Source organism: Anthonomus grandis, chromosome 4, assembly GCF_022605725.1.
Source record: "Anthonomus grandis grandis chromosome 4, icAntGran1.3, whole genome shotgun sequence".
In the NCBI taxonomy this organism is placed as follows: Eukaryota; Metazoa; Arthropoda; class Insecta; order Coleoptera; family Curculionidae; genus Anthonomus; species Anthonomus grandis.
The window spans coordinates 17,442,799-17,456,153 of record NC_065549.1 but is presented as its reverse complement, the minus strand read 5'-3'; the positions used below and the strand labels follow the sequence as shown (position 1 = coordinate 17,456,153).

The window sequence follows — 13,355 nt, the reverse complement described above, 5'->3', positions numbered from 1 at the left end:
CTAAATTATTAAGCTTTAAATCTATAGGTTTATTATATGTTTAATATAGCCAAGTTGCTCCGAAAATAAGCAAGATACAGAAAAAGGTTTGAGAGCTTAAAATCAGAGTAATTTTCTAAAATGGGAAACGCAATTTTTTTGTAGCGGATGCGAAAAAGGCGGAAAATTTTACGATTAAAATGATATTTCAAACTCTGTTATCGTAACCTTGAAAAGGTAGCTGGATGGATTAGATGAGGTGGTCCGATTAACTGGCCCGCATACTCACCCGATATGACCTCTCCAGATTTTTATTTGTTGGGTTATTTGAAGAATGTTGTTTTTCAACAACGACCTACGACGCGATACAACATGCAAGATCGCATTCGTTTAAACATTTCTGCTTGATTCACCTGCTACAGTATTTTTAAAATATGTAATTAAATCAGAAACATTAGTAAACAGCTTTTTGTAATTTGATCCTAACTCAAGGTTACGATAACAAAGTTCAAAATATTGTTATAAACGTAAAATTTCCTGATTTGCAAATCCGCTACAAAATTTGGGTGCATATACTAAAATGACCACCCTCTATGAACAGACCAAATAAAGATTGAAATTTTTAAATAAATAACTGCATCAGATGTCTTGGATTATCCCTAGATAACAAACTAAGGTTTGTAAAAATTTTAGCACTAAGACAGAAATTAGGAAGCGGTTATGATATATGATAAGGATTGTTTCAAATGAACTAATGGAGTTGTTTTTTGGAATTGTTGCGGCCCATAATTAAATGCTGATCTTGCAGAAGGCAACTCTAAGATCAATATACAATACAATTCTAAGATCTAAGAAGGCCTAAACAGAAACTTGTAGGTTTTTATTAAAAAAAATACGATAAAGACGATGCCTATTAAGAATCACTTATACCCTTTCGGGATTTTAAAGAACTGCATATCAATGTGGTTATATTGAAGTGAAAATAAGTAAAATCATAAAATATCCTAAAAGCTTTAAAACAGATTACCATTCCAAACTCTAAAATCGAGTCTTCCGCAATCTTCTTGCTGAATATTGTTTAAAATTACATGCTATTATTTACATTAAAATGCCATTTTATTTTTTAAAAAGGATTTAATATGACATTATGAAACGCAAAAGATAATAATAAACTATGTTTTACCTAAAGTTACAAGTGATTTGTTGATATGAGCCCCTTCTTTTAATCTTTGTCCAGTAGCACCAGTTGAATCCGCTCTTTCACTTCCAGCCAAATCCACCAAATGAATCTGAAAACGTTTTACAAGTTACATAGTTTTGTCAGTGTCTAATCACTCAAATTTTGAAGTGAGATAATTTAATAGTATGTTCTGTAATGAAATAAACCTGAAGTTATATTTCAAATTAAATTAAATTGAATTATAAAATATCTGAAATTATTTTAAGTCTCTTCGATAAAAAAAACGCACAAACATCAAAATTTTATTTGAATTCTTCGCATAAGGTTTCAAAATCATAGTAAAATCTTTTTGAGTGAAAATAACTTTGAGTGTCATCTTATAAACAATAGCTAACTATAGAGATATAAAATAGGTTGTTCAGTGCAACAGAAGGATCCATTTGAGTATAGGAACCCATGTCCGGAAATGCGTCACTACGCCATTACAGCCCTAAGACGCGTTAAAATTTATAGAAAACATTAATTACCTAAATAGGACCTGCTGCATTTATTTTTACCTATTGTACATGTACCATAACAACAATTGTTTAAAATCAACGCTTATCAATGTCAATTCTCAATGTCATGTTTAAACATTTTATAGCTTACAATTTTTAAACATTTATTGCTAATGGAAAACTTTACCAATCAAGAATTGGCGGATATGCATTTGGCATACGGAGCAACAAACGGGAATGCACGAGCAGCATCGCGGTTGTATCATAAACGTTATCCCGAACGACAGCATCCTGGATACAAAAAGTTTATTGCGGTTCATCGGCGGCTCGCTGAGACAGGCATGTTTAAGACCAAGATGCATGATACTGGTGTTGCTCGAACCGTAAGAACGGTCGAATTTGAAGAAGAGGTGCTTCAGCGAGTTGCCGATGAACCATCAAATAGCTCACGTGACGTCGCTAAGAATATGAATACGAGTAACGCTTCTGTCTGGCGGGTACTACACGAGCAACAGCTCCATCCTTACCACTGCCAGAAAGTTCAAGGTATGACTGCAGCCGATTATCATCTTCAGTTCAATTTTGTCGATGGCTTCTGAATCACATCATTGCACAACCAAATTTTTTACGATATGTTTTGTGGACCGATGAAGCCTCTTTCGCAAGAGACGGTATTTTTAATAGTAGGAATAGCCATGTTTGGGACGAAGAAAATCCTTATGCAATTTTTCCAAGAAAACATCAGAATCGTTGGTCTGTCAACGTATGGGCAGGCATTGTTGATGATTATTTAATTGGGCCATACCTTCTACCGGAAGGGTTAACAGGACCTATTTATCTGAGTTTCTTGGAGGAAGTTCTCCCAGACCTCCTTGAAAATGTTCAGCATGATGGAGCGCCGGCTCACTTTGCTGTATAAGTTCGCGAGTATTTGGCTCAGCGGTTTGGGCACGGTTGGATTGCCAGAGGTGGAGCAGTTTCTTGGCCTCCTAGGTCACCCGATTTAACGTCGCTCAATTTTTTCTTGTGGGCACATGTGAAGTCGTTAGTCTACGAAACTCCAGTAGAATCAGAGCTAGACTTAATTGGACGAATAACAGCAGCATTTGAAATCATTCAAAACGAGGATCAAATTTTTAGTGTAGTCCGCCGAAATCTTGTGCGGCGTTTAAATCGGTGTATTGAGGTTGGAGGAAGACATTTTGAACAATTGTTGTGATGGTATCATATACAAAAGGTAAAAATAAATGCATCAGATCCTATTTAATTAATATTTTTTCTAAATTTAAACGCGTCTTAGGGCCCTAGTGGCGTAGTGACACATTTCCGGACATGGGTTCCTATACTCAAATGGATTCTACTGTTGCACTGAACAACCCCTAGAAGTTTGATCCCATAGTTCTGAAACACCCTGTATAGATGAACATTACATGAGTATTTTGGTACTTCTAGACTTCTCAAAGGCTTTCGATACTCCGGATCACCGTTTCCTATTAAGTAAGCTGAAATATTATGTTTCGGCATGTAATCTGTTAAATCAGTAAATTAATTTTTTGGCAATCGATCGCTAAAGGTATTCTATGATAACAGACAAATCTATGTTTCTTTTCATATAACAAACCGCAAAAAGCAGCGGATAAAATAAACGCTGATAATTAAATCATTATCTGCTGAACATAAGCTACACTTAAATTCTGGCAAAAATCTACAACATGTTACTCACAAAATTATAGAATCTAACTGGCTGAATATGGAAAACTAGAGAAAACTACATATCTCAAATTTTGAGCATAGAAACCACAAACATCTCTTAAAATTAAATTTCTGCCAAGGACAATTCTTAGTCCATAAAAAATCCTATGTATATACTTTTCTTATAAATACAATCATCCTATATAATTGTATCCTTGATAGTTTTAAAACAGTTACATTATTAAATGTAAATATAAAATGCGATTGTTCTTATAAACAAACTCACTAACTTTAAAAAATAAAGGATTTTTTTTTTGTTAAGGTAATACTTAATAAAAAAAATAGCCAGGAAAAGCATACCTATTTAATTTATGTAATAAACCAACCTTATAATATATTTGAGGAATTTATAAATAGGTATTGCCGTCGCATGCTGAACAAGGCAAAGGTAAGATAAAACTAAATAAGATAAAAATAATCCCTGTAGTACACCATGTATTATTTTATATATTTAAAGAATCTTCTTTGATGAACAATCATGACAGACTGATTCTTATTCCCCAAGTAAAATCTTCCAATCAAAGTGTTGTGGTTTATGGCATCAAAAGCCTTTGAAGAATCTATGATTAATTTTAAGTAGTGTTGCTTTACACCATCCAGTGTAACAGAAGTTCTATAAATAAATGGACAGTGGAGAATCAAGACAGTTGCAACTCGACCTTTAACGCAATCGATTAACATCTTTTAATGCAAGTCAAAGGCGCCACACTTCTTTGGTGGTGTTAATGAAAATGGTGTTAAATAAAATAATAACAGAACACCTATTGTGTTCTGTTATTATTACAAGAGCTAAAGGAATGTCCATGCATTCTTTCAAAATAATAATAAATGTAAAGCGCCAAATGGTTCTAATGGATGACACTATGTTGGGCATATAGTACCAGGAGAATTTTGTTACGAAAAGAGCAGTTTTAGTACTTTCTGATTTTATGAAACCAAGTTGAAAATATGTAATTTTTATCAAACAATCTTTTGATTGTTTGATAAAGCACTGATAAACTTCTTGACCATTTTTTATTATTACTCTATCCAGGCTATATTATGTATATAAAGGGAGGCAGAAAAAAGGAATTACTACAGAAAGAAATATTATTTTTGCTACTCGTGACTTTGCATACAAAAACTTTATATAATGTTCATACCTTGGAAACAGTCTCACTAGGCACCCCATCACAATAGCTTGCCTGCACAAAAGTTATCGTAAAAATAGCGTGGCTTCGACTGCTTACATCGTTCATATTTGTTGATGCTGTCGTTCTATGAGAATTGCCCCTAAAAATCCCAAAAATAATAAAACATTCTTGGTAAAAACCGTAAAACTAACCTAGCCATACAGTCTTGAATGTGTCCATAATTGGTTACCCAGCAAGTAGTTAAACCTTGAACATAAGGGCCCTTTTTGGGATGTTCTCTAACCTTGAGGGTTCCTCCGTCTTTCTGCCGTTTGTCTAAAAGCAAGTCGGCCACTCGCTCTTGATAAATTTCCAAATAGCTGACTTGCACTCTGTGTGTTGTTCCTCTTTTTGAATTTTCCGTCATCCGATCAAACAGGGCTTTACAGATTCTTGGTATAAGACCTTGATTGTCCTAAAGAAAGCGATTATATTAAACAATATTCGCTTTGAAGAAATTCGAAACAATATTATAACTAAAATATTTTCTAAAACTCACTGGAGAGCCCATCATAGTAAACGTCTTTCCACTTCCAGTTTGGCCATAAGCAAAGACACAAGCATTGTATCCCTCAAAGGCACAGTCAACAACTTCAGTGCCTAAGTCTTTGTAAACGGTTTCTTGAGAGGCATAATAGTCAGTTTTATCATTGTGAGACCAATATGAGTGGTCAAAGGTGAACTCTTTGTACCGGATGCTTTCATCTCTTGCATTTGCCTAAAGAAAAAGAGAGTAAATTTGTTTTTAAATTACACCACAAAAAGTTTAAAACAATGATAGAAAATGCCTGTTAGAATCCAATACAGCAATAGTTTTACATCTAATAGTCATAGAAAAACATATTTACTATTTAAATTATAACTAATTCGGGTTGTCACAACTCATTAGGGAAAACTTATATAAAATAAGAACAAAAAAAAACTGAGATGCTATTTTTTTTTCTCTTTTTCCAAAGCCTTCCTTATTATTTGTTCGCTTTATTTTAAAATACTACTTGAGGTGCTATGCAACACAAAAATGTACATGTAACTCATATTATAAAAATATATTCAATTAATTGATTAGCTAATGTTAAAATAAAAAGTTTTAGAAATAATTATTATTTGTACCTTTATAGTGAAATAAAACGAAAAAAATGTACCTTGGAAATTTATGTCTTTTTTATGTAATCATATGATTTTTTGTTATTTTGAATCTGCTTAAATTTGTAACATTCTTAAAATTTCAGACTTGTTAGAATTTATCTATAATTTTCCATTTTGCTGCTGTACATATAAACTAAACACATATCTCAAAGATGGCATAGGAACTGACGTTTTGAAAAAGTTTACCTAATTATTATATTAAGGAAATAATTATACTAGGAGTATCTTATGTGATATAAAACATTAGCATCTCAGAAAATTTAGCAACAAAAATCTATGCTAAAGCTATTGAAAAAGTTAAATTACAATTCAGTTAATATATCTATTCAAATTATACAGGGTGATTTTTAAGTTGATACTTTTTTTTAACTGTGTATAGAACTCGGTAAAATATACATTTTTTTCAAATAACTTTTTTCGATACACTCAAAAACAAGGGACATACAGAATAAAAAAAGTGAATATGGGTTTGTTTTTCATCGTCTGTTTAGGTTTAGTTTTTGCTCGAATTTTTGTATTATCGATCACGGATTGTACCGATCAGTTAGTCTTAGACACTTCTGGTTTATTGTTGTTAATTTTAAATTTGCAAATCCTAAAAATACACATCGTTATGAAAACAATGAACTTGTGGATATGTTGCTTATTTATGGAGAGTGTCTTCAAAGTGCTGCTGCTTCGGTATTATACGCAGACCGCTTTCCTTTGCGGAATCATCCTTCACCCAGAAGTTTTATAAATCTTATTCAACGGGATAGGGATACTGGCGATTTACGGGAACATCGTGGAGGGCATGCAGGAAGAGGAAGGAGATCTGAAAATGTTCATAAGGAAGAACAAATTTTAAATCTCATCGAAGAAGATCCAACAACAAGTACTCGAGTTGTTGCAGGGCAGGACGGATTAAGTCTAACAAAAGTATGGACAACATTGCGCGAGAATCAATTTAATCCCTTCATGCCTGAAGACTTCCCCTGCAGAGTTCAGTTTTGTGAATGGTTCCTACAACAACATGAAAATGATCAACATTTTTCGAACAAAATTTTAGCCATGTACGAGGCAACATTCACCCGAAACGGAATTAACAATTTCCGAAATACGCATGTTTGGTCTGTTGATAATCCCCATGCAATTCGCAGAACCAATTTTCAACACCGCTTTTCTGGTAATGTGTGCGCAGGAATTGTGAATAGGATACTTGTTGGACCATTTATCTTACCAGACCATTTGACGGGCGATGTTTATTTAATAGGAATAAAGAAAATAATCTGCCTGTTCTGTTAGAAGACATGCCACTGAATATCAGGCTATGTGGCTCCTTCCGGATGGAGCACCTGCCCATTTTAGACCAGAAGTGAGCGAATTTTTGGATATAAGTTACCCAAATCGGTGGATTGGCCAAAATGGACCAGTTGCATGGCCACCAAGGTCGCCAGACCTAAATCCATGTGACTTTTTTTGTGGGGGTATATGAAAAGTTTAGTTTTCAAGACGCTTATCGACACACAAGAAGAACTAATAGCACGTATTGAGCAGGCTGCGACAACAGTTAGACAAAAACCGATTTCTCTAGAAATATGACAGCTTGTTTTGTGCGTCTGTTACGGAACAGTGGTTACGTCAAGCAAATCGTTGTGTTGAAGTTAATGGTGACAACTTTGAACCACTTATTTAAATTAGAGAGGACCGTATTGGACTCATTTTATAACATTTTGGCAATGCAATTTTTTTATTTTTCGGTTTTTTGAATAAAGTTATTTGAAAAAAATGTTTATTTTACCGAGTTCTATACACAGTTAAAAAAAAAGTATCAACTTAAAAATCACCCTGTATATTACAAAATTATATGATATACAATTACTTTTTTGCAACTTAATATTAAATACAAAAATTAAGTTCGCGCCTAAGCCTAGGCTTCTGTCGCGCTTAGAACCATTAATTATAATACATTTTACTTAGTCTAAAAAAAAATTAAAAACCTGATCCAAATTGTTGTTAGAGGAATATCATTTTCTCAGAGAACCAATGATCAGACACACACATAATATTCAAAAGAGAGAGAATGATTTAAAATTAGGTATTTGGGACCCGATTGTAGTAGAATGGACCCAAAAATTCCAACGAATTTGTAACATGGGTTTTTAAGTATTGATTTGTTTTTATTTTCCTGCTTATGACAAACCTTGAGACATACTGAGTGTGAGAAAGTTTTTGTATTCAACAATGTGTTGCAATGTTTTCAAATATGTGTAGATCCCTAAAGGTAAGTAATTAAGCATGTTCAACTTTATGAAACATGAGTAGAATTTGTTTATTATTTTGCGAAGCTTGTCTGTGACGTAAAGGCAATGATCTTTCCACTTTAAAATTTCGTCCAGGATATTTTATTACTCATTTTTATTTTTTATTAATTATTGATTGAGTGGTAGTGGTATAGTCGAAATCAGCTAGATTTGATTTGTAGATGGAAAACGATATGCATTTCGGTTTAGAAATATTAAGATAAAAACAGTTAACATTTAACCAGTTATTTATGAGATTTAAGCTACTCTCCGCCATATATCTAACACCATTTCATGTATTTCCTTAATAAAAAATTGCAGTGTCGTCTGCCAAAAATATGAGTGTTCCAACGCAATTTAATGAGCATGTATTATTATTATTATGATCTTGCCGGCAAATATTTAAAATGTACTGTTTACTAACAGTTATACATCTATATATAATACATACATAGTTAAATATCTACATATAATATCTTTTACAGAAATTCCTCAATTTGCACTGTGAAACTTTGAAGGACTATCAAAATAATCTACATTAGAAACAGTTTTCCACTTAAAAATATGTCTTTTTATATCTTGTATTTCTTTGACCCTTATTAAGCATGTATTTTTTTTACATTTAATGATAAGAATATATTTAACAATAGAGATAAATAACAAAACAAAATAAAAATGTTGCCACACATTTAGTTTACCTCAACAAATGCATTTATTACAATAAAAGTGTAGTGCTCAACAAAACCAAAGAAAGCTGTCATATTTCTAGTATGGAAATTTAACTTTTTTATAAATAGCTAAAATTAGAGGAAATTTCCAACAAATGATGATTTTTATGAGAATTTTAGGTAGGGTTTTTTCATATGCAGTGCAAAAAATAGAGTAAAGTAGGACATTGAAAAGAATAAATAAGCTTAACCTGCTCATGGGTTGATAGACCGAATGTCCTCAGTATATTAAAAAAAATCTGTTAAATTTAAAGTAAATGTTATTAAACCAGGAAAAAAAAATTGTTAAAAATGTGAGTCCAGAGTTCATTGAAATACATAAATAAGTCTATTTTCCTTTGCTATTTTTTTATTTTAAATCTTGTAATTGTATTGTAATTACATGGTTTTTATCCTCTAAAGAACCCTAGGTCCTAGCATTATTAGGCAAAGATTTATATAAAATATGACACATAGAAGAAGAGAGCCATTTAAACTAGTATTTTTTTAAACTGATGAAAACAAAAAAGTGAGATATCAATAACATTTCTAATTCAATAAAATGTAAAAAATATGAATGCCTTTATTTTTAGAAATTTATGCCAAATATACTGTATTGGACATAATGGTTTTAACTAACATTTTAAAATATTCATTTATTGATGTGACATATCTTTTACTTATATTTATTCATAGTATTGTACAGTGTAGCAACTTGATTTCATGATGTGTCGATCTATGCTTTGGATCTTTATCATGCTGGAAAATAAAAGTTATTAGCATGGTTGCCAATGCAAATGGTTCCAATACATCCCTAAAAATGTCTCTGTACATAAAACAATCCATCTTTCCATGTAATATGTATATGGTGTAATGGGCCACACTATAGCTAACCTTGTTCAGCTAACCTACACCTTATTGTTCTATCACATATACCAGATGGTGTTGTTTCATCAAGTACCTATCTGCAGAATTTTCACTGTAGGCATGAATCGATTGCTTTGGGACAAACAACTAAGTTTTTAGTTCAGATATGCAGTTGCCTTTCTAGGTGTCCCTGAACTTCTATTTGGAATCACATTATCATATATTTAATTTTTTTTTATAATTATGTTTTTTAATATGTATTGTGATACACTTGATATTTCACAAATTAATAATTCATTTGCAAAATCTGCAGAAAGAGCTTTTCCTTTTACCATTATAAAAAATACCAATATGCTCTCATACACACTCTTTGACTCTTTGTAAAGTAAATGCCAAGAAATATTTTGTGAATATAAAACAGTCCAACATTTTTGTCCAACAAAAAAAAAATATATGTGTTTGTTTTCTTTCCTTATCTTCAAGTATCAACAAAGAATGTTTTTTACTGAAGGGAAGATTGTAGGTAATACAAAGAGAATTTAATAAAAATATTTGATGCAAATTAAACTATTTCCAACTATTATGTCCAATATTATAAGAAATTAGTGCTTTATAAATAATGAATAGAACTTGCTTATCATAAAAAAAAGTTTTAAGCAATAAAAATGAATGCTACCTAAGCAATGTACAAATGCCTTTAGTTCATAATGAGTAAATACTATCCACATAAAAAAACAAGTTGCTTTAAATAAAATCATATTTACAAAATAGAAATTTTGGGCCCTATTAGCATTTTGGGATACACCTACATATAGATTATTTCTGAAAATAGACTGATCAAAACTCCTTGTACCTATGGATGTCTCACGCATCTATAGATATCTCAAGTGATAATAATTGAAAAATCTTTATTTATATGATTGAATAACCAATGACTGAACAAATATTTTAGCTACCTATTTATTAAAATTTTTAACCAAGTATTATTGCTCATAATAATAAATCACAAGTATGAAAGATAATAATAAAGGAAAGAGGAAGCAATGAGATAATACAGATTTTTAAAAAATCTTATCTCCAGATTTGTTTGACAGTCAGTGGAATTCTTTGAGAGAAACCGTTTTTGTAATAAATATACCACATAAAATATTCTATTCAATATAGTTTTAAAGTTAAAATTGCAGAGATACCGACAAAAAACTGTTGACCTCTTGCCCTAGATAAAACTCCCTATAAAATTTTAAAAGAAACCTCACCTTGCTATTTAGAATACCAGTGGTTTTTCCTCTCATTTGAATAATTAATTGAGCATCCATATCAATTTCCCTAAAAGTTAATAAAAGAGATTTTAATATGGTTTAAGTGAAGTTTTATTGTGCTTGATCATCCATCCGTGCGATTTTTACCTTTGGTTAAAGGGTCTCACACGTACTGCTACTTTTACCGAAGCCATTATCGTGTTTCTTATTTAATATCAGACGATAACAATAATAAGTTATTCATTGCAATTTGAAAAATCACTGTTTTTGCTTTGTTTTGATTATTTTTGTAGAAATACGTTTTTGGTTTACGTTTGTCAAAAAAGCACAACAAACGAATGAGTCATCAGTGACATGACATTTCTCTCTGATTCTTCTTCGTGTGAATCCGAGCTCCGGGTTTAAATGGTCTAAACTTTGTGAGTGAATAACTAAGTAATGATAATGAATAACTAATAATAAGAAATGTGTTTGTTTATTAATTATAGCAAATTAGTAAGTGTAAGCGTTATCAAATCTGTAACTATTCGTCAATCAACAAGTACTTACTTGTTACGTATAATAGACCACAAGCTCCTAATTCATACTATTCATAGAAACAATAAGAGAAGATGTGTGTGAAGCTAGCGTCCGATCGATAACCAGCAACCAAAATCGAGAACGCAGCATATGCCGGTTGCCAGTGACCAATTTATAGTCCGCGCTCCCTGTTATTTAATCAATATAATGCCCGTATCTCCTGAAATTCCCAAGGGATTTTAATAATTTTTTGTCCAGATATTAACAATGAATACCTAAATCGACTGACGATGGTCTCAAACCTCTACAAACTAAGGTTTTGTTGTGAAAATTAATTAAAAAGTCAAATGGTAAAAAAATGAAAAAGGCTCTAACTCCCAAAATTCCCAAAGGATTCGAATTAAACTTTTTTATACATTTGATAATAAATATCTAAATCGATTCGACATGGTTGTAAATCTCTACAAACGAAAGTTTTTTGGTAAAAAATTATTGAAATGTTAGATGTAGAAAAATATAAATGGCTATAACTCCCAAAACTCCCAAAGGATTCGAATAAAACTTTTTTACGCAATTAGCAATAAATATTTAAATCAATTTGACATGGTTGCAAATCTCTACAAACGAATGTTTTTTGGTAAAAAATTATTGAATTGTTAGATGTATTATAAAAACTTAAGGCTATAACTTCCAAAACTCTCACAGGATTTGAATAAAACTTTTTTTTGATATTAATAATAAACATTTTAAGTGATGAGATTTAAGACATGTTGCAAAATTCTCTATTTAAACTAATTAAATTGAGTTATTTTAAACCAATCAAAAGACCATAATAATTTTCCAATTGTTTATTTTATATAACAAATACAAAGATAGTGATTTCTGAGTAGAAATACAAGATCCAAGTCCAGCCAAATAGTAGTATGGAATTAAACCATCGGGGCTAGTAGCTCTAAGTCGTCGATACTACAGTCAGGTGCTACAAAGGGAGTCCGGGTCTTCCCTTTAGGTAATCGCTCTCTTTCAGGAGACAACAGTCATTATTCTCCATAAAGGTCCTATCAAAAATGACGTTAAAACCACTGGCTGGATTGTTACCAGGATGCGTAGAAAGTATACCCGAGGAGGTTTCATTAATTGTATTTAAGGAAAACTTACATAGGCCCCGTTTGTAGCAGTGTGTGGTCTCAGTTAAGATCCTTTTGGAAATTCATCCAGGAATTTGTATATGTTGTTGTAGAGATTTGCAACCGTGTCACATCGATTTAGATATTTATTATTAAATGTATAAAAAAGTTTTATTCGAATCCTTTGGGAGTTTTGGAAGTTATAGTCGTTTATATTTTTCTACATCTAACACTTCAATAATTTTTTACCAAAAAACTTTCGTTTGTAGAGATTTGCAACCATCTAAAATCAATTTAGATATTTATTATCTTTTATAAAAAAAAGTTTCATTCAAATCCTTTGGGAGTTTTGGGAGTTATAGCCGTTTATATTTTTCTACATCTAACACTTCAATAATTTTTTGCCAAAAAACTTTCGTTTGTAGAGATTTGCAACCATCCGAAATCGGTTTAGATATTTATTAGTAATTACATGAAAAAGTTTTATTCGAATCCTTTGGGAATTTTGGAAGTTATAGCTTTTAAATTTTTTTTGTACATCTAAAAATTCAATAATTTTTTACCAAAAAACTTTCGTTTGTAGAGGTTTGCAACCATCTAAAATCAATTTAGATATTTATTATCTTTTATAAAAAAAAGTTTTATCCAAATCCTTTGGGAATTTTGGGAGTTAGAGCCTTTTTCATTTTTTTACCATTTGACTTTTTAATTAATTTTCACAACAAAACCTTAGTTTGTAGAGGTTTGAGACCATCGTCAGTCGATTTAGGTATTCATTGTTAATATCTGGACAAAAAATTATTAAAATCCCTTGGGAATTTCAGGAGATACGGGCATTATATTGATTAAATAACAGGGAGCACGGACT

At 31.5% G+C, this 13,355-nt stretch overlaps 1 protein-coding gene across 1 annotated transcript in view; it reads right to left on the bottom strand.

Annotated features, from left to right (window-relative positions):
- Nucleotides 1-11,172, bottom strand: part of LOC126735507 (kinesin-like protein Klp98A) — a 53,738-nt gene extending 42,566 nt beyond the window's left edge. Inside the window, exons 1-6 of the mRNA XM_050439522.1 lie at nucleotides 10,989-11,172; nucleotides 10,839-10,908; nucleotides 5,080-5,298; nucleotides 4,733-4,995; nucleotides 4,551-4,680; nucleotides 1,163-1,268 (exon numbers count right to left, since the gene is read on the bottom strand). Of these exons, the coding sequence (XP_050295479.1) occupies nucleotides 1,163-1,268; nucleotides 4,551-4,680; nucleotides 4,733-4,995; nucleotides 5,080-5,298; nucleotides 10,839-10,908; nucleotides 10,989-11,035 (835 nt within the window). The 5' untranslated portion in view covers nucleotides 11,036-11,172. The remainder of the gene's footprint in view (nucleotides 1-1,162; nucleotides 1,269-4,550; nucleotides 4,681-4,732; nucleotides 4,996-5,079; nucleotides 5,299-10,838; nucleotides 10,909-10,988) is intronic.
- Between the last annotated feature and the right edge of the window lie 2,183 nt (nucleotides 11,173-13,355).